Here is a 21,291-nt window from a genome sequence, read left to right on the forward strand (position 1 = left end):
CCACATGGAAACACTATTGATTTTTATGTTGATTGTTTTTTCTTTTGAGATAGGATCTTGCTAAATTGCTAAGATTGACCTCAAACTCACCATCCACATGCCTCAGCCTCCTGAGAAGCTGGGATTACTGGCACACAGCACTATACTTAGCTCTAGCTCTTTATGTTGATTTTTTTATCCTGCAACTTTATAAGACTTGTTTATTAGTTCTAGTTGTTTGGGGGCGAGTAATTAGAGTTTTCTCTATATAAAACTATGTTATTCGCAAGCAGGCACAATTTGACATACCGTTTCCAACTTGGATGCTCTTTATTTCTTTTTCCTATCTTAATTGCATTGGCTAAGGCTTCCAGTATTATGTTGAATAGAATTGCTGAAAGTGGGTATCCCTTTATTGTCCTGGATCTTAGGGGGAAAACTTTCAACTTTTCCCTGTTCAGTATAATTAGCTGTGAATTTGTCATATATGGTTTTCTTTGGGTTAAGGTACATTCCCTTTATACCTATTATTTTGAGAGTTTTAATGATGAAAGCATTTGAATTTTATCAAATGCTTTTTCTTTTTCTATTGAAATAATTTCATGTTTTTGTCCTTTGTTCTGATAATATGATGTATCACATTTGTTGATTTGTGTGTGTTGAACCAAACTTGCATTCCAGGGATGAATCTCCCTTTATCATGGTGAGTGATCTTTTCAAAGTGCTGTTGAGTTTGGTTTGCTAGTATTTTGGTGATAATTTTTGCATCTGTGTTCATCGTTGTTATTGGCATATAGTTGCCTTTCTTGTTGGTTTTGATATCAGAATAATGGTGGCCTGAAAGAATGGGTTTGGAGGAATCCCATCTCCTTCAGTTTGGGGGATTAGTTTGAGCATTGATATTAGCTCTTTAAATGTTTGGTTTCTACGAAACAACAGTGAAGTCATGGGATCCTGGCTTTTTTGCTTGTTTAGTTTTTGTTTGTTTTATTTTGTTTCGATGAGAGACTTTTTATTACTGATTCAATTTTGTTACTTGTTATTGGTCTCTTCAGGTTTTCTGTTTCTTCATGATCCAATCTTGGCATGTTGTATATATCCAGGAATGTATTAATTTCTTCTAGGTTTTTCAATTTGTTGTTGTATAGTTGTTCCTAATAGTCTCCTGTGCTCTTTTGTATTTCTTTGGTATCATTTGTAATGTCTTTGTTTTCATCTCTTGCTTATATTTATTTTGGCCATTTTTTTCCTTAGTCTAGCTAATGGCCTGTCAATTTATTTTTTATCTTTGTAAGAAACCAACTCTATTTCATTGATCTTTTGTACCATTTTTGTGGTCTCTATTTTACTTACTTCTGATCCTTCTCTATTGATTTCTAGTTTTATTGGATTGTGGTCAGCAAAGATGCTTGATGTTCTTTTGATTTTTAAAAATTGTTTTGTGGACTAACATATGTATCCAGGAGAATGTCACATATGTTGTTGAGAAGAATGTGTATCTGCAGCTGTTGTGTGGAAATGTTCTGTAAATGTCTGTTAGGTCCATTTGCTTTAGAGTGCAATTTCATTTTGGTGTTTCTTTGTTTATTTTCTGTCTGGATGATCTGTCCCTTGCAGAAAGTGGGTGTTGAAACCCCCTACTATTGTTGCAATGCAGCCCATGTCTCCTTTTCAATCTATTAATGTTTCCCATTTTGTTAGGGAGAACTGGACAGGTACCCAGGTTCATAAGCCTGTGCTTTGGGTCCACATGCATACTTCCTGGAAGTTTCCTGTATAGGCCTAATAGTGCCTCAACTTCAGCAACAGGAACTAGAGCTGAGAATGGACCCCCACTGAATCTGCTGTGGGATAGAGGCTGATGAACCTGTTGTAGTGGCCCAGATATATACATTTACTAGCAATTTCCTCCACAGTAGAACGGTTTCCCAGCTGCAACAAGAGAATCTGGGCTGACTGTGCTCTCTTAAGATCTTCAGTGAAATGGAGGCTAAAATGCACTCTTTGGTGACATAGGAGACTGTGTATCCCTTGGAAGTTCTCTGTACAGGGAGGAACATTCCCTGAGTGCAAATAGAAGGACCAGGGCTAAGACAGGGCCACTTCAGACTGCTGTGGTACAGAGGCTAGGAACATGTCCTGTGTCTCAGACAAATGAGTAATTCCAAGGCTATCAGACAGAAGGGCAGTTCTCCTTCTGGGTCTCTGTATGAATAGTAACAGGCTAAAACCACAAGATTGCAGGGTGGGAGGGGGTGGGGGAAGTGGTGTACTGGAGTCAATTACAGGGTAACTTTCAGGTTCATTGTCAAGACATATCTGTGAACATATGTACTTTCCTCCTGAGGCACTAGTAGGTATAATTCCTTCTAGACCCCTTGGTCCATGGTTTGGCCTCTAGGCTCAAGTCCAGGCAAGTCTATAGCCACGTCCTTTGAGGAATGGGGCCATTCCCAAGTTTAAACCTGGGAGTACAATCTATGGTTCAACCACCTGGGTGATGGTCTACAGTCTCAACATGGCCTTCTTAAATCTTGAGCTCCAGTAGGGATTCACAACCTCTTATCTGAATCTCAATGTTCCCAGAGAACCTTTTATCTAAGGATGGGTGTAGAATTCTTGTGGTGATGGTAGGATATGAGTAGGTATCCTCTTGTTTAATCATCTTGTTGATGTCTAAAGATCAATCCTGATTAGAGTTTGGATAATGTTCACACTCGAAGGGAAATGAGTTTTCATTGACTTGAAGGGAAATTGGTGGCAATCTTTAAAATAGAGATGGTTCTGAAAAATGTGATGATAGGAGCTGGGGATGTAGATCAATGTTAGAGCTCTTGCTTAGTACACATGAGGCCTAGGATTCAGTCCCCAGCACCACACGAAAATGTGATATTAAAGGAAAAGAGTGATTGTTGATTTCATTACCACAATGATTTCTAAAGTCCATGTATCGTTCCCTTGTATTAGATGAAATGATGTCTTATAATGTACCATGTATTTCTATCAAACAATCCATTCATATTTTGTCATTTAAATATATTTTTGCCTTCTCAAAATGTGGAAGAAATTTTCAGGGATTTTATTAGGATTATGTTAAAATTTTGTTAAGAAAGTTAAGTTTTTAGCGCAGGCCTACAAATCCTGTTATCAGTCTTATTCTTATGCTCACGGTATGTTTTAGCTCATCTCTCTGACGTAATTATTATAAATTATTCTGTAAAATATTATTTTAAAATAGCAGTGATTACTCTTACTGGTCAGGTTCACATTATAATTATGGCAAAGTCAAATAGTCACCTGTAATGATTAATGGTCTCATGCTAGAATATTTAGTTTAACATTTTAGAATTTTAGCTACCTGTGTGCCTGTTTGGCCATTGAAATAATGTAATAGTGCTCAATCAGTTCAAACAACTAAGTTTAAATACCTGTAAAGATCTAGACCTAAGTTAAGAGAATAGATAGAATTTAAGATCTATGAAAAAATCTGGAGGCATTTTGTCTAGGTCAATGATGTTTTTTTAATTTTCTTTTTTATTTTTTTAAAGATTTTTAGTTGTAGATGGACATAATACCTTTTTTTCATTTGTTTATTTTTATGTGGTTCTGAGGATTCAACCCAGTGCCTCACTTGTGCTAAGCAAGCGCTCTACCACTGAGCCACAACCCCAGCCCTCATTTTATTTTCCTTATAAGATTGAATTTATATGTATCTGAAGGGGATCCATGACTTGTCCAAGGTTACCCAGCTAATTAGTGGAAAAGCTGGGTTCAAAACTTTCTGACAATTCAGTGTTTGTTTTCCTCCCTCCCAGGTAATTAATAGCTGATCTTCTTATAAAGTTCCATGTAACTGTAACTAGATAACAGAAGAGGAACAAAATATCTTCTATGAGGGTTTCTTATTGTTGTCAATGGGACTTAGCATCTTTCTGGGAAATAAATATAATTCTAATTAAGCATGCCAACTGAAAGATATGAAATTAAGAGCAGGGTGGAACTTGTATACGTAACTATTAGAATAGCTCACAATGACAAGTGTGAGATAATTTCATTTCTCTTATTCCAGCCTTTAGATTTGGAACATAAGGGACATCACTTTAAATCAGTTCTTATTACATTTATGTTGCTTTCCTGGTCTAATTTTATTCCAAGAAAAATAATTACTGAACACTGTGGATTGTAGCTCTTCTGAATAATATTCTACACAGACAAGACAGTCATAATTTTCAGTTACATCAGGTGATTATTTTTAAATAAAAAGAACATACTGAAAATGAATGAGGTAAAATAAGTTTTGAGAGATCATAACATACTGTGTATATAAGATGTAGAAATGTGGAATTGAATTAGTCCCAGTTAATATATGATTGTCTAATTAATGACTAGAAAGCTGTTTATAATTTATGTTTGAGAAAAATACTCTGGAAAATCAAATTGATTACTATGGCTTGGTATGCATTTTCAAGAGGTAGACAAGCTATAATTCAGGTTTCATTCAGGCTCATATTAAAACAAACAATTATGATAACTACTTATTGAGTTTAATTTCTTATAAAAGCTATATTTTGAGTAAAACAATTTAGGTTTAGATAAAAATAAGGGTGAAAGAAAAGTTAAAGAGAAATAAACAAAATAATATTTTCTTTTCTCCAGTCTCTACTGCATTGAATGACATATTTGTCATCTACTTCAATTATTATTATAAATTTTACATTTTTAGTATTGATCAGGTTGCATTTGTAGTGAAACATATGCACACAAGAAGAAAGAAATTACATTTCAAATAGCTGGCTTGGATTTTTGTTTGCAAAGTACATGGCTGCATAGCAAAAGTACTAAATTATATGTATATATGTATATACATATACATATATAAATGTATATTACATAGTACTACTCATTAACAGAAATATGTGGATTTAAATGCTAAACAATTTAAAGCATTCAGAGTTTTCCATTTTCCTTTTCTCAGCATGAAATTTAGATAATTGTGGATCTTTTTAAAATATTTTTTAGTTGTAAATGGACACAATATCTTTTTTTAATGTACTTAATTTTATGTGGTACTGAGGATTGAACCCAATGCCTCACACGTGTGAGACAAGCATTCTATTACTGAACTACAACCCCAGCCCAATTGTGAATCTCAATCAATGAAATTTTGTAGAATATTATCATATGAAAATAGACCAACAAATGAATTATAAATAAATCCCAGTGGGGAGATAATAAAGTTAAATACAAATTGACGTGAAGATCAGAAATTGTTCAGTCTTAATACTGTTTACAGATTAATTTTCAATTTTTTACCATTTTACTTATCTATGATATTTTTATTTTAGAATATGTATTTCTATTATTTGGTAAATTTATATAATTTGCATAGATATTGCCTATTTAAAGATATCTTTAGAATAGTCTCTTTGTAATACAGATAATATTGTTATAAGATCATGGAACACTACCAGGCACACATGCCTGTAATCCCAGCAACTCATGAGGCTGGGGCATGAGGATCGCACATTCGAAGCCAGCCTCAGCAATTTAGGGAGGCTGTAAGCAATTCAGCAAGACCTTGTCTCAAAAGAAAAATAAAAAGGACTGCAAATGTGGCTTAGCCATTAAGTACCCATGACTTCAATCACTAGAGCCTGCCCCCCACCACAAAAAAAGATTGTGAAACACTTCAAACTAGTAAACTAGTTACCATCCTAGATTCAAAACTAGGTTTATTTCATTTTGATTTTTCAGGTAGTTGAATGCCTATCACAAGCCAGTTCTGATATAAGATTCTCCATTGTATCTAAATTTGCCAGCCTTCATTTTCATAGATCCTTGCTAGTCTTGGTCCCACCCTTGATCTTTTGAGTAAGGTCTTAATTTTCACATCTGCAGTTGATTTATATGCACATAAAAATTTATGAACCCCTGTTCTCATAGAATGGATATATTCTGTTTAAATGCATTCTTTTAAGTGCCTGGTAAACATCAGGTTAAGGGCTGTGTTTCTAATCTGTATGACCTCATAGTCCTCACCACCTTTTGTCATTCTACTTCCTACAATATAGAGGTTTCTCGAAATATTTTATTATGGTTCTTCAACATGCCACTCAAGATCCTGGTGTCACCATGGGCCGCTGCCCCATCCATTGTTTCCAGTATTGTAAAAACAAGCCCTACCCAAAGTCTCATTTCTGCCGGGATGTCCCTGATGATAAAATCTGTATCTTTGACCTTGGGCAGAAAAAGGCAAAAGTGGATGAGTTCCCACTCTGTGGCCACATAGTGTCTGATGAATATGGGCAGCTATCCTCTGAAGCCTTGGAGGCTGCCCATATTTGTGCCAGCAAGTACTTGGTAAAAAGTTTTGGCAAAGATGGCTTTTATATCTGAGTGCAACTCCACTCTTTTCATGTCATCTGTATCAACAAGATATTGTCTTGTGCTGGAGCTGACAGGCTCCAGACAGTTATGCAGGATGCCTTTGGGAAACTACAGGACACAGTGGCCAGGGTTCACTTTGGCCAAGTCATCATGTCCATCTGCACCAAGCTATAGAACAAGGAACATGTGATTGAGGCCCTACACAGAGCCAAGTTCAAGTTCCCTGGCCGCCAGAAGATGTGCTTCTCAAAGTGGGGTTTTACCAAGTTTAATGCTGATGAATTTTAAGACATAGTGACTGAGAAGTGACTCATTCCTGATGGTTGTGGGGTCAGATATATCTCCAATCATGGTCTCCAGGACAAGTGGCGGACCCTGCACTTATGAGGGCTTCCACTGTGCTGTCCCCTTCTTCATCTCACACATACCAATAAATATTGAATCCAATATATATATATATATATATATATATATATATATATATATATATCTTATGGAAAGCACAAAATACATACAGTAGGAAGGAAAAATCATTTTCTCTCTACCCTTCACAGTTCTTAACTAGGACACATTCATAACAAAAGACAAGAAAAAAAGTTGATTAACATATATATTTCATATATACATGGTAGATACCAAAGGAAAGAGTAAATCTCAAAGGGGTGACTTAAAAATTCCCAAAACGTAACATCTTCAGCAAAGAATGTAATTTTTTAATAGAATTTGATCTTCATTTTGTTTGTTTGTTTGCTTATCTCATGGTGCTGAGGATTGAACCCAGTACCTCACCCATGCTAAACAAGCGCTCTACCACTGAGCTACAACCCCATCCCAAGAATGTAAATTTTTAGAGAAGTGATGAAATAAAGGAAAAGGACTTTGAATCTGTAGGAAAGGCAGATTGTAGGAAGTCAAATGAATGGGAGTGTTATGTAGATTAATCTAGTGTCATCTCCAGGCAGATGGGGGTTTAAAATTGTAAATACCTTTGTAAATTTATATCCTGCTTTTATGCAAATAGGTGAGGTGGGTGAGGGCTGAGAGTTTTTCTTATATCTGCTGCTTCTCAATTGCCTTCAGGTCAAAATAATCCCTGTACAAATGAATAATAATTTTGGTTGTCATATCCTGGTTTCCTACACATAGTACTGTAGAGATAAAGCTACAATAAATCTCCCCTATTCCTTTCACTTATTTTCATAGTAGCTAGCCAAACGTGTTTTATTATTGTAATGGAGTAAATCCCAATCACTACATCATTTTATTCATAAATAGTTCAGTACGTGTCACTATAACACTCACTTTTTTGACATGGCCAATGATACCATTACTACTAAAATATTTTAAGTCTTTTTCTTAATGCCACCAAACCATCCAGATAGTGTTCAAATTCCTTGAATGTCGCATGGCTGTTTATGTTTTTTTCTCCCATTTTATTTTAAGTGTCTTTGTTTGAATCAAGATCTAAATAAAATCTATTGTGATTGTATGCAAGATGTATCTTTTGAGACTTCTCTCTCCAAATACTTTCCGTTTAAACTCTAAACTTCCAAAATAAAGGTGTTGTTCATCCCATTTTATAGAGGAGGAAACTGGAACTCAGAGATTTAGTAAATCTGCTTGAGTCTTAATAGCTAATAAATGGCAGTACCAATTAAAATCAGACATGCCCACTTCCATTGATCTCTCACTGAATCGTGTTGCTGCCCTGCATTGCTCACACTTTTATTTTTGCTTTCTCTGTTTAACCCTTTGTATTTCCTGCCTAAATAGTTGTTCTAAAATATTTTAAGGCCCTCACATGCTCATTTCAAAAGCCCACACTTTAAAATATAGACTCTTAGGGACTCAGACACCTTGCAAAAATAATGCACCCCTTCCAATAATATGTTGAAAGAAATATGAAGGAAAAATTTTCTTGATTGCTTGTTTGACCACCCAAGGATATGTGTAGGTATAAAGATGATCTGGAACTTTCTTAATCAATCCTCCTGTCTGACTAATGTAAAACTTCTCCCATCATATGATAAGGCTGTATTTAAACCTTACTTTGTCTACCCATTTAGAGTCTTTGTTGCTTAGGAAAACCCATATGAAGTTCTTAGAGCATACAGATTTTCCTTGTAGCATAAAGATTCATCATATTTTTATGAGCTCTTAAAATTTAGTACTATTGTGTGCTTGTATTTTAGATTGGAGAATTAATATACATTGTGGAAGGAAAAGGATTGATCCCCTTGCCTTCCAATTTCCTTCCAATGAAGCTTCCAACTACCATTGACTATAACAATTATCCAGAAGAAGGTATAGTATACGTATATCTGATTTCGTTTATAATATTGAAATGGGACTATTCATCCTTCAGCCATGTAAGCATACTCATAGTACATTTCTTCAGTATGTAATTTGATCTGGGAAGACCTCCTTTTAACTTTATATCAGGATCCATGAAATAGGGCACCATTTTACCAATTTAAAAACATCAGATGATTCTTTTCAACAGCTCTTTTTCAGTCTTCAGATAAATATTAGAATTTGACATACAAAATAGTACTCAACAGACTCTCCATTTCTCAAATAATTTGGAAATCACTGTACTCTCAAAAATCCACATATCGTTTTATGACCTGGAATTCTACCTTACTCTCTAGCTCTTGATCATTAACCCTGAAAGAATTAAGATGTAAGGTTGTTAATGAAAGAAAATGACTTTTCTTGCCAGTCCTCAGGTGTGTGTGTGTGTGTGTGTGTGTGTGTGTGTGTGTCTGTGACATTTATTTCTGCTTCCCTTACCTTCTTAATACCAATAGGAGCACAATGGTTATCAAATTTTTGAGTATATTAATGATTTTATGAAAGGACAATTTATTGGAACTCTTCTTGAAGAAAACCAATAAACTATCTTTAATTCCCAAAGACTTTCTCTTGAAGCACTAAATTATTCCTAATTGAAATGTGTTGCCCATTATTTTTACTCTGTTTAATGAAGACCATAACTGCGGTTTCATATTTTTTAAATAATTTATTCATTTTGATTCATTATAAACAAATGGGGTACAACTTGTTTCTCCGGTTGTACATGAAGTAGAATCATACCATTTGTGTAATCATATATGTACATAGGGTAATGATGTTTGTCTCATTCTATTATTTAATATATATTTCTTTAATTTTTAAAATATGATAGGCCATCCCAAGTCCATCCTGGATAACAGTATCACAGGCACAAATGTTCATTACATTCATGAATATTTTTGCTTTCCCTAGAGTATAATAGGGAAGATCCAGTTCTGTATTTGAAATGTGAACTTCGTCAAATCCTAGATGTGGACCTTAAATTGCCACTGACTAATGAAGCCAAGGAAAAGGCTTTGGCTTTTGCAGCACAACAACAGATGTCAACTATTGAGCATGAGCGAAGGTTGATCACAGGCACTCTGGAGAGCAGTAGCGTCCGTGTGGCCGTCGCCCTTCTGGGGTTGACCAAGATTGAGGTATTTGCTAACTCTTAAAATATGCACAACTGTTACTACTTCATCATGACAACATTTTTGCACAGCAGCATTTTTAAGCTCATTAAATAATAAATTTCAAACTAAGCATTCTAAGGTATCATGTTGTACATTGTACATTGTAGTCTTTAATTCAAGTATTTGTCAATTCTGGCTGGACAATAGACTGCTCTGGAGAACTTTAAATAACACCAGCACTTTGGCCCTACTCCAGAACAATTAAATATGAATTTCTGGAAGGAAACGAATGGAGACATGTTCTACAAGTTGCCAAGAATATTACACTGCAAATCCAAAGAGGATCATCTCTGATGTTGGAATACCAGGCTAAAAATCCAGATTTTAAAACTGCCAGCTGTGTAACTATGGCCTGGTTATTTAAACCTCTCAAATCTTCATTTTTATATTTTTAATATAGAGATGTTGATAATTTATAAAAACTGAGATAGATATATATGTAAAATGCTTAGTATGGTAAGTGTTCTCTTTATGAATATTATTGTGATGATTATGATTATTATCACTACTATTAGTATGATTATTATACTACTATTACTATAGACTCTATTCTTATAGCTTGAAATATGGTACAATCTATTGTTATGATTGAAATAAGGTATAATCAGTCTATTCTCAAAGGGAAGCTAAAGTAATTCTTCTAAATACAAACCTGCTTATATTGCTCCTCTCTGACATTCTAGTTCCTGTCAGATAAAAACCAACATCCTCAGGATGGTCTATATGATCCTCCTGGCAGAAGGTTCTGCCTTCTCTGATTTAAACTCCTCCATGGAGCACATTGACCCGTGGGCATTCTCTCAGCACAGGCCTCCTTGCTCCAAATGTACCAGGCATGCTCCCCATAGCCTTTGAACTTCCTCTATTACTTTTCCCTAGACATCAGAGGGCAGCCTCCCTCCATTACTTCTGGTCTCTGTTAAAATGAGTGAGATTCTGCTTTAACAAATTATATACATTTTTATATTTTTCATCCTTGTTGTTTAAGCTTTATGCCTACAATTACATATGTTATAACAGAATGCATGACATTGTATTAATGATTTATTTGGCAGAATGCCAGAATCAATGCAGCCTAACCACAAATTTCTAATAATTAATGATGATATTTTAAATATGACCTGGATTTTAAGGTCTGAATAGGCTCAGAAGTATTAAAGACTGAGGCTTTGGCATTCTCTTAATTAACCTATCTGCTCTATGTTTCCAAGAATTTGGTGATTTTCTTCAACTTAAGCCAAAATGTTTACTTCTATATAATAGTGAATTTGGGAAGATTTATTTAGTTATCAGTACATTATTAGGATAAATATTTTTAGTGAGTAATCATTTCCAACTTTCAGACTATCACAGTGCTCTGTGTCTTTCTCCCTTTTTATCTTTTATTTGTTTCATTATTAATTCTTCTAAAAACTATTTATTTAAATAAAAAATGGTTTAGGGAGGAGGATTTTGATCATGGCATCCCTTTCCACTATGTATACATCTCTATAGTTTCTATCTTTCTCCTTCCTTTCTCCCTAAAACCCAGCAAAGTTTTTATATTTATAATTCCATTTATATTTATATTTATAATAAATTATCCTTCATATTAGATTTGTTTTTATTTTTCCTCTTTCTCCTGTCAGATTATGAAATCCTAGAAATAAAAATAACTTTTCTAATGTATTTTTGGCTATCCTTTGGCATGTACTGCATGATATGTATCCTGTTGTTTTTTAACTTAATTAAAAGTGTCACTTGTAACCTACTTCACTTACATTGTGAGAGCTGGGTTTATCTTCACTGTTATATTGTAAGAAAGAAATTATTGTGTCTAGAGAAGATATGCATAAAAGTGAATTGCCGTAACCCACATTATATGAGTAAAGGCTGAAGGAACTAAAAATATCAAACCTAGATATAAAGGATATTTGCATATCTTTAGAGGGGGTAGACCTAAATGTTTTCACATGATCACAAAACTATCATTAATGAAGGAGGATGGCTCAGTTTCTACTGCTAATAAGAACTATATCTGATGGGAAGATGTGAAAGAGCATAGCTTCTAACTGAAGGAGGGAAGCACTTTTTCATTACTATTCACTTTTAAAATAGTTTCCTCCCCAGGCAATTAATTCCTCAACACTAAAAGCATTAGAGCAGGGTACCTTGACCATCTCAATAAGGGATAACTACATTGGTTCTGTGAAATTTGTTAGTGCTGCCTTCTACCAATTACATAATAATATCTCTAAAGAAATAAAAATTCTGTCCTTTGGTTTGTTTTTCCCAAATGTATTGTCTAAATACATAATAGTATTTTTTTGTGTTTTGGAAGTAAAAGTTAAGAAACTTAATTCCAACTTGACCATTTATTTGCAGTCTCTTATGCTCTTTAACATGTCAAAGTTGAAGAAGCCTAAGTCCATTTTATATAAAACAGAACTGAGTCTTCCAGAACATTTCGATATCCCCAGGAAAATCTTCATTCCTCAGATTCCAGAAACTCAAGCTAAGTTGACTCAGCCTCAAGGAATTAAACCTCCAGGTACAACAGGTAATCAACAATGTCTTGAGTGGATTATCTAGCACTGTTCCAGGAATGTTGATGGCAAGGACATACAAAAAGTGAACAATGTGTCATTTATGAGTAATTTATCTTTGAGCCATGGTCTTTATTACTTAAGTATTTACTGTTTGTTTCCTGGTGCCCTTTTATTCTGTTCTGGTGATCAAGAATGTATAAGCAAAATTTAATATGAATATGGATATAGTGACATTCATTGCAAGTGATAAAATGCAAAAAATGAGACTAAATATTTTTAACTATTTAAAATTACCTTTCATTTTCATTTTAGTTTTTTTCAAGTTGCTAGATAATAAGAATGTAATTTCTTACTAGAGCAAATATTAGAATGTACCATAACTCCTGTATTATAGGTTCCAAAATTGGCTACAGTTTTATCTGGGGCAGGGAATTCAGTGGGAGAGCACTTGCCTAGCATATGGGATTGTGGGAGACCCTAGGTTCAATTCCTAACATCAAAAAAATTATTTTTCTGTGCATTTACTCTGACTATAAAATATCTCTACATCTGAAAGGGTGGTTATAAATTGTAAATTATAAAATAATCTATTCACTTTACCTTCCTAGGAGAACTGAGATCCCAGATGCAAACACCAAGTAGCCAACCAGGTAACAATAATTTAAGGGTTATGTCTGGTCTAAGGCAATAGGAATGATGAATCCTATGTGGCCTAGAGTGAAGATGCCTTGTCTAAACATTCAACTTCAAAAAATAAAAGTAAAAATAAAATCCCGAGTCAGTTACACAGCTGTAAGGGTAAATTTGGCTTCCCAATAGTCAGTTTGAGACCACTTGCCATATGTTACATTTTTATCTTTAATAACTACAACTTTCCAATGTACTATTAAAATTTTAAATGATTAACTTATTTTCATAACTTTTAAATCCCTTTTGAGAGAACTAGATAAATCTGAGACTATTTTAAAATACAACTAAAATGGTCAGTCTGAGTCATTTATTTATTCAGCCATTAATCCAATGATAGCACTGAACATCAATTGCTTTGGGAAAAATGATCAAAATTGTCATATTCTTCCCTTTGAAGGACTCATTAATAAGAAACTGTTATGAATAAATAATAAAAATTAGGACTACAATATGCAATATGGATTGTAGGTATGCATATAAAAGAGAAAAAACTTCAAGCAGTATGCCCAGGTATATAAAATAAGAGGAAGGATATATGTCCCACCATGTGAAATGATAAAGATTATCATTTGATTTTGCTTGGACTCATCTGAAATAATTTCCATCATGGTAATCTGAGAGTGGAGAGGATTGGGGGCACCTCTTGGTACAAATACTACAGATTCTCTCTTTTTAATCAAGTTTTCATAGATTTCCTTGAATAAATGAAGGACCATTAGCTATGTTCCTTTAAGATCATTTCCAGAAACATAAAATGTGTTCTTTTTTCAATTTTATTTTTTATAATTTTCTCCACTTTGCTGGGGAGTGGGTTCATGGAGCTCTTAATGCTGTAATGTTGGAATTAAAACTCTTTCTTATTCTTTTTTACCACATCTTTTATAACTACAATCATTCAGAGGCTGTGTATAGAATTTTTGGTTATTTCTGTAGAATGATATAGAACACATTTGCAAGTTCTTTTAGTCATAGTGATTTAATGGCTAAAATTTGGAGGATGATTTTAATAACCATAGAAGATATATCAATAATATCAATACTTAGGCAATTTAGTTTTTTTCCCTATCATAGTTTGCTGAAGCCAGCATGCCATAATTTGACTGGAAATTCTTAAGTTTTCCCAATATTTTATAATTCAGTTTGTATCTACTTAAATTTACCTGGAATTATTTATGAAGTCATTGTATGGTTTGGATATGAGGTATCCCCTAAAAGCTCACGTGTGAGACAATGTGTGAAGATTCAGAGGAGAAATGATCGGGTTGTGAGTCTTAACCCAATCAGTGAATTAATCCCCTTGCCAGGGATTAACTGAGTGGTAACTGGAGGCAGGTGAGGTGTGGCTGGAGGAGATGGGGAATTGGGGGAGTGGCTTTGGGGTATATATTTTGTATCTGGCGAGTGGAGATTCTCCCTCTGCTTTCTGATCATCATGTGAACTGCTTACCTCTGCCACACTCTTCTGCCATGGTGATCAGTCTCACCTGGAACCCTGGAGAATGGAGCTGGCTATATATGGACTGAGAACTCTGAAACTGTGAGCCCTCAAGTAAACTTTTCCTCCTCCCTCTACAATTTGTCTGGTTGGGTCTTTTTGTCACAGCATTGAAAAAGCTGACTAAAACAGTCATAAACATAGAAATCCTAAAATATGGAGGTTATAAGGCTATTATGGACCCTCAGAAATTACGTCATGCTGTGTTTGAGAGTATGTCTGGACATGTGCATTTGATATTTTGGGAGGTAAGCTCAAACATTATGAAATATTCAGTTTATGAATTAGATAAATGTAAAATGTATCTGTTCAAAACTAGAGAAATCCTTTAGGAGTCCATCTACTAATGCCCTCTAACCCCTGTTGTATCCTCAATAGGGGTTCATAAAGCAGACTCTCATAGGGCCAGGGTTCTAATGAACATACATTGAAAGCCATTGATCTAGTTCAACCTCTATATTTCAGAGAGATTAAATATCTAGAACATTTATCTAAGATATTAGATGACAGCATATTTCATTCAAGAAGTATTTGAGACTTTATCATGTACAGGTGATGTTTAGGCACCAGAGATAAAGCAGTGAACACAGTAGGGAAGGCTTTTGCCTTTTGAGAACTTTGATAAAGAAAGGTATTCCCAGTGTTCACCATCTTTGGGTCATATACTTTGAATGGCATTTTCAGTATTGGTTACCACTCTTATGTGGTTCATTCTCACTCCATTTAGGTAACTAGCTAATGAATTTTATTGACAATAACCATACATAGAGAAATTTGATTAGCCATATGAGAATTTACTCAATTTTGACTTTGGGAATATCGGTTCAATAAAAAGTGTTTGCTCCTCTGGTTTTCAAGTTGAAGTGGTATCTCATAAATGATTAGTGCTATTTTGATATCTTAGATGCATATATTTGTTAATTGTCTTCATAATTTTCAGTCACTTATATTTCTACCTAATTTCTGATTAACAATTATTTTATGATATTCTTTCTCTCTGACACTTGAAGGTTCTAGTATAATTCACTATTTTTATTTTCATAAGCACATTTGTATTTTCATAGAGATTCAAAAGGCATCTATTGATTGAGTGATTAGTTAATTAAATTATTTTTCACTTGACAGTTTTATAGGCTGTGGGACAAATTGTTTCAGATAAAACAATTCCCATAACACCTTGTTTTTTTATTATTGTTTTTTAAAATAAACCTCTTATATATCCCTTTCTTTTCCCCTTCTCAGTTTCAAATGAGTTTAGGAGTTAACACTTAGATGTTTGCATTTTAGCTAAGACTGGCTAAAACAACAAACTTCCAAGTAACCTTGAATAATCAACAGATTTAAGATAGGCAGAAAATAGATGAGAGTTAAAAGTCCTTACATGTTAACTCTGTAACTGCAGTCTAAGAATCATCTTAAATGTATTTATAAGAAATTTTTAATTAGGCATGAAGATCAAATAAAATAATAAACTAGGTGGGCAGAACTGAAAGCAAACACACCAAAAAAAAGCCATAAGGTATTACCATCAGCTCAATTATGTTAAAAAGTAGAGGAGAAACCCCTGCAAAGAATAGGGTTGCAGTTGCAGGAAATTCCACCAAAACAATTCCTCAGAATTCTGGGGGAAGTTTTACTTTGATGGGTTTGAACTAAATTCTGCCCAATGCCATCTTTAAGACCCATTTTGTAGAAGTCTTATCTGGTGGTCAGAGCAAGAATTGGTGCTTAGGAAATGTTTTGGGTCAGCTATATGCTGCTTATGGGGATTCCTTTCCAGAGAGTGACCAGTGAGCTAAAGATCCCCTTTTATGTGCCTCACAAAACCCCAAACATCAAGGGTTGTGGGGCTGCTCAGGGTGTAATGTGATCCATCACTCACTCCCTTCTGTGTACCTCTGGGTTTAGCTGCTAGAGTTCCCCCCAACCCAGAAACAGGTAGGTTCTTCTGAAATGGTTCCCTATAAAATCACATCACTTCATGGGTATGTTACCATGAAAGCTCTGTCAAGACTTCATTCACCTAGGGGTGCCCAGATTGAGCCACAGGGAGCATTTTTCTGCTTTCTTTGGAGGCCAAAAGATCTTTATACCGAAAAATTTCAAATGCTCTGTTGCCACAGCCACCGAATACCTTAGTCTATCAAGTCAATTATCACACACACAGACTAATAAAACAAAGAGTACCAAACACACTAACAAGCAGAAGGATACAATTAGCAATTGCATTAAACCAGAGTGCATTTTCAGACCAGACCAGAACAGTCCAGGTGATTAAACTAGACTATGACTCCCAAAAGCATTATTTCACCCTACTTGTAGAACTAATTCTCTGTTAGTCAGCTTTTTGTTGCTAACAAAATACCTAAGAAAATCAGCTTAGAGGATGAAACATTTATTTTGTCTCACAGTTTCAGAGGTTTCAGTTCATGTCCACTTGGCTCTCTTGTTTCTAGACCTGTGGTGAGATAGTACATCCTGGTGAAAGGGCGTAACAGAGCAAATCTTCTCACCTAATGGTAGTGGCCAGGAGAGAAGGAGGAAGAAAAAGGGGGAAGGGGGGAGGCAGAGGGAGAGAAAGAGAGGAAGAGACCAAGAACTAGATAATCTCTTCCAGGGCATGTTCCCAATGACCTACTACCTCCACCTAGGACCCACCATAATCCCAATGGTTCATACAATTATTAATCTGTTAATCAATTAATCCACTGATGAGGTTTAGAGCCCTCGTGATCCAATCACTTCTCAAAAGTCCCATTTTGAAACATTGCTGCATTAGGAACCAAGACTTTAGCACACGAGTCTTTGGGGAACATTCCAGATCTAAACTATAACAACACGCAAAAATCAAAACCAAACCGGCACAGTGGTACATGCCTATAATCCCAGTGATTTGGGAGACTGAGGCAGGAGGATTGCAAGTTTAAAACCAGCCTCAGTAAGACTTAGTGAGACTTAGTGAGACTGTCTCAAAATAAAAAGTAAAAAGGGCTGAGGATGTGGCTCAGTGGTTAAGTGCCCATGGGTTCCATTCCTGGTACCAAAAAAAAAAAAGTCAAAACCAGAGGTGCAGTTTATGCCTCTAAACTAGAAAGGCAGTTCAAAGTACAGTTGTGTTTAGTAGGCTTACCCACCTGGAGATAGCTTCTTCCAGGAAGTTTCTTTTTTGCAAAAGTGAGGTTGGTACTGAGGGCTAACAGTGGCATGGTGGGAAAACAAATTCAGGCAGCTGATGCTTCCAGACTGATATCAGTCCAGCTGGCCCCTGCAGGTCATAGCCACAGCCACACCCTATCGAGGGGCCACAGAATCTAGGGCAGGCAGTTGAAGGACTCAGAGTCCTATCTGGGTTACCAGAAATTGATACTGAGCAAGGGATTACTGCCCCATGCATATAGAAACCAATACGATGGCACTGAATTTTTGCATTATTGCACAGTCCACCAGCAAAGAGGTCAGGAGCTAAAAGGAAGCTCAAATCTGTCTCCCCAATCAGCTGATAGGAGGAAAATTTATAAGAAGAAAGAAGGAGACATATTCCCAGCCATGCTGAAGGCTGAGGCAGGAGGATTTTTGAGTTCAAAGCCAGCCTCAGCAATTTAGCAAGATTATATCTCAAAATAAAAAATAAAAAAGGCTAGGGATGTGGCTCATTGGTTAAGCATCCCTGGGTTCAATCCCTGATGCCAAAAAAAAAAAAAAAAAAAGAAGAAGAAGAAGAAGAAGTAGAAAAAGAAAGAAGGAAAAAGTTGCTTTTTGATTGGATGGTTAAAGGAGGGTGATTTAGTGTTCTTTTACATAGGTATAAATGGTCATCATGCCTACTCCCACATCTCATGATTCTACCCAGGGGGAGTTATTATGTTCTGTTGGTGGGTATTTTTGAGCTCGTACCATCAGATGGTCGTAGGCATGATGAGCTGGCTCATCAAGTAGCACATGTCAGTTCTTGTAGAGCAGGTTTCAGTCATCCTTAAGCAGATCTAGAAACTTTTCCTGAAAGACACTTTGAGCACTTTGCTACTTAAGGAATTTATATTTGGGTATATTCAGGTCTTACCCAATTCCAAAATCTCCTGAGTAAGCACCCAAGACTACTGAGTAATTAGAGTAAATCTACTGAGTAAGGCTACTATTGCTATTTCCATTATTCTATGCTATACAAAATAATGTCACATTGCCATTTATTCTTAAGTTAGCAATTAGTTTAAGTCCCTTAGAAGTGAAGCTTGAAGCAAGAATTAGGTCATGATGCTGTACATGGATGGGGTGAACTCAGGGTACTGAGAATGGGAAAATAAGAGTAAGAGGAAGGGAAAAACAGGAAATAAAAAAATGCTTGATACATGAGCTGTTACCATAATGTCCATTACTTACTTCCATGAATATATGCAGCAGGTCACTCAGGATGCATCTCTAGAAAAGCTATATGAAAAGTGTGCCTGAGCAATCAATATGAGAAAGGGAGGAAAGGAATTTTATCGGTATGTTTATATCCTGTCTTCTATTCCCATTTGCCAAATTTTACTCCATGGAGAGTTAATAAATTGCTCTAGACTTCAAGGTGGCACTTCCTGGCCCCATGGAGTGTCAGGTTTCATGCCTTACCATGGTAGAAGGAACCTGAAACTGCATACAGGGCTGATCTTCCTGACTGTAAAGCAGCAGTAACCAAGGCTTGTTTTTGTAACTTCTGATGCAAGATATAGGTCATCTCCAGGTGGAGGAACATGGAAGTAGGACAAGTGACTGAGGTTGCTAGAATCAAGGGAATCTGAGAAAACACATAAAATGTATCCTGTCAATGCAAAATAATGACTATGCTTTAATGGAAAATAAGAGCATAATATTCTGAGCCAAATATGAGTGACCTAGACCTGGAAACACAAATTGAAGTTGCTTTGAAGAATGTTCCAGAAGGTGTTACATGAACTTTTTAGCCACAGACCAAAGATGTTATGAATCAATACATTTCATAAATACATTGCATTAGGTAAGTGGGCAATACAACAAGATGGGGAAATCTTTTCCATAGGTTTCAGATGTTCTAACATTCTTAGCTTTAGGGCTGGTGGAGGCTAGAGTTGGCTATGCTTAGTGATACATTCCAAGAGTTTTACAGATACAGAGGTTGAAAGCAAATACCTATTAAAGGGAATAAGATAGCCCAAGGTAATTTTGACTCCTGACCTATAATATTCTATCTCTTCCCAGTCACAATGTTCTCATCAGTCAAGTTCAGTCTGCAGCATCTTTAATATAGATGAGGCTGCTTTAGAGAACTTCAATTCACAGTCCTTTATAGTAATATTTTCTTATTAATATTTTAAAGAAGTCCACTAGATACGCTTTCAGTAGCATTAAATATAGAAAATTTCCATTTTCTTTCCCTTCCTGCTACCATCCCTATTGAGATGTTCCATCCCAATCCCCAAGTCGATTTTCATCTCAAGAATGGAATCTAGAGCGCTATCTGTGCTTAGAACCAGTCTTCAGTCATATTTGAGGGTTAGTGTGTACCATTCTGATGCTAGATTCCATCCTTGTAATGCATATCTCTCTCTCTCTCTCTCTCTCTCTCTCTCTCTCTCTCTCTCTCTCTCTCTCTCTCTCTTTCTCTCTCTGTCTTGTTTCCCAGCATCCCAGAATAAGTTTCTACTTTATTTCATAAATCCTGGTTTGTTCCTGCCAGGCTTCTTCCCAGATTTTGGTTTATTATTCCTGCCAACCCTAGACCCACTCACCCACTCAAATAGGAGTCTCTTCCCTGGATTTGAAATCCTAGGTCTTTCTTAACTATGAAACTGGCTTGACATCAGTTGGATCCATTTTCCCTTTTCTCTGTGCAACTTGCGTGATTATAAGTTACTTCCCACTTTTGACTATCCCAGTGAAAATTGATGTTTCTCTCTTGGTTGCCTTCCCATATCTGGGTAGGGACAAAAGAAAATTTTCCCTTTACCCTCTCCAGGTACATTGGAATAAATTGACAAAGATTAAGTAGGAGAAAAGGCATACAAATTTATTAGCATGCAAATGGGGGGAAAAAATCACAGGAGTATGATTACCCACTCTTAATTTTATTCACAAATTTCTATACCCTTTTTCTATTGGGGAAGAGAAGAATGGGGAATGAATAATCCCAAAGACAGAGATAAGCTTGTAAAAGATTATCTTTAGAATTTGAATGAGCCTAAGGGACAGATATTACCTTGTAATGGAAGTCCATCCAGCTCCAGGTGTGGTTATATTTGTCTTCTTTTTGAGACAGATAATGGGATTTCAGTGGGGGGTGGAAGGAAATTGCGTCCCCTTTGTAGTCTTCTCTTAATGCAAATGAGAATTCCAGAGAGATCCTTTCCCTGCTTATGGGATGAGAGGAGCAAAAGTGCTTTTAAGGCCTTTTAATTTTCTTTAGATCTAGATGCTCAACATGCTATAAAAAAGTCCTATTTTGGTAGTATTATTCTCAGAGCCCCAACATCCGTCCTCTCACATTCAGTCTATAGTTTATTTATTCAGTTGCCAGTTTGTATCATGTTCTAACATTTGGATTTTCTACCCACTCCAGCCTCTTACTTCATCCCATGCCATCAGTAAAACAACATGGTGTCCTGTATATTAAAATGATATTTTTTAAGGCAAATAATATAACTCTTTAAATGTAATTGTTGTTTCTAAG

At 35.6% G+C, this 21,291-nt stretch overlaps 1 protein-coding gene and 1 pseudogene across 1 annotated transcript in view; both read left to right on the forward strand.

Annotated features, from left to right (window-relative positions):
* The window catches only part of Cfap47 (cilia and flagella associated protein 47), a 403,733-nt gene that overhangs the window by 219,599 nt on the left and 162,843 nt on the right, over positions 1–21,291 (forward strand). The window contains 4 exon segments of the mRNA XM_047535909.1: positions 8,559–8,670; positions 9,634–9,860; positions 12,261–12,435; positions 13,033–13,074. Of these exon segments, the coding sequence (XP_047391865.1) occupies positions 8,559–8,670; positions 9,634–9,860; positions 12,261–12,435; positions 13,033–13,074 (556 nt within the window).
* On the forward strand, positions 6,112–6,560 carry LOC124971907 (60S ribosomal protein L10-like; annotated as a pseudogene).

The sequence above is a fragment of the Sciurus carolinensis genome, chromosome X (assembly GCF_902686445.1).
Source record: "Sciurus carolinensis chromosome X, mSciCar1.2, whole genome shotgun sequence".
In the NCBI taxonomy this organism is placed as follows: domain Eukaryota; kingdom Metazoa; phylum Chordata; class Mammalia; order Rodentia; family Sciuridae; genus Sciurus; species Sciurus carolinensis.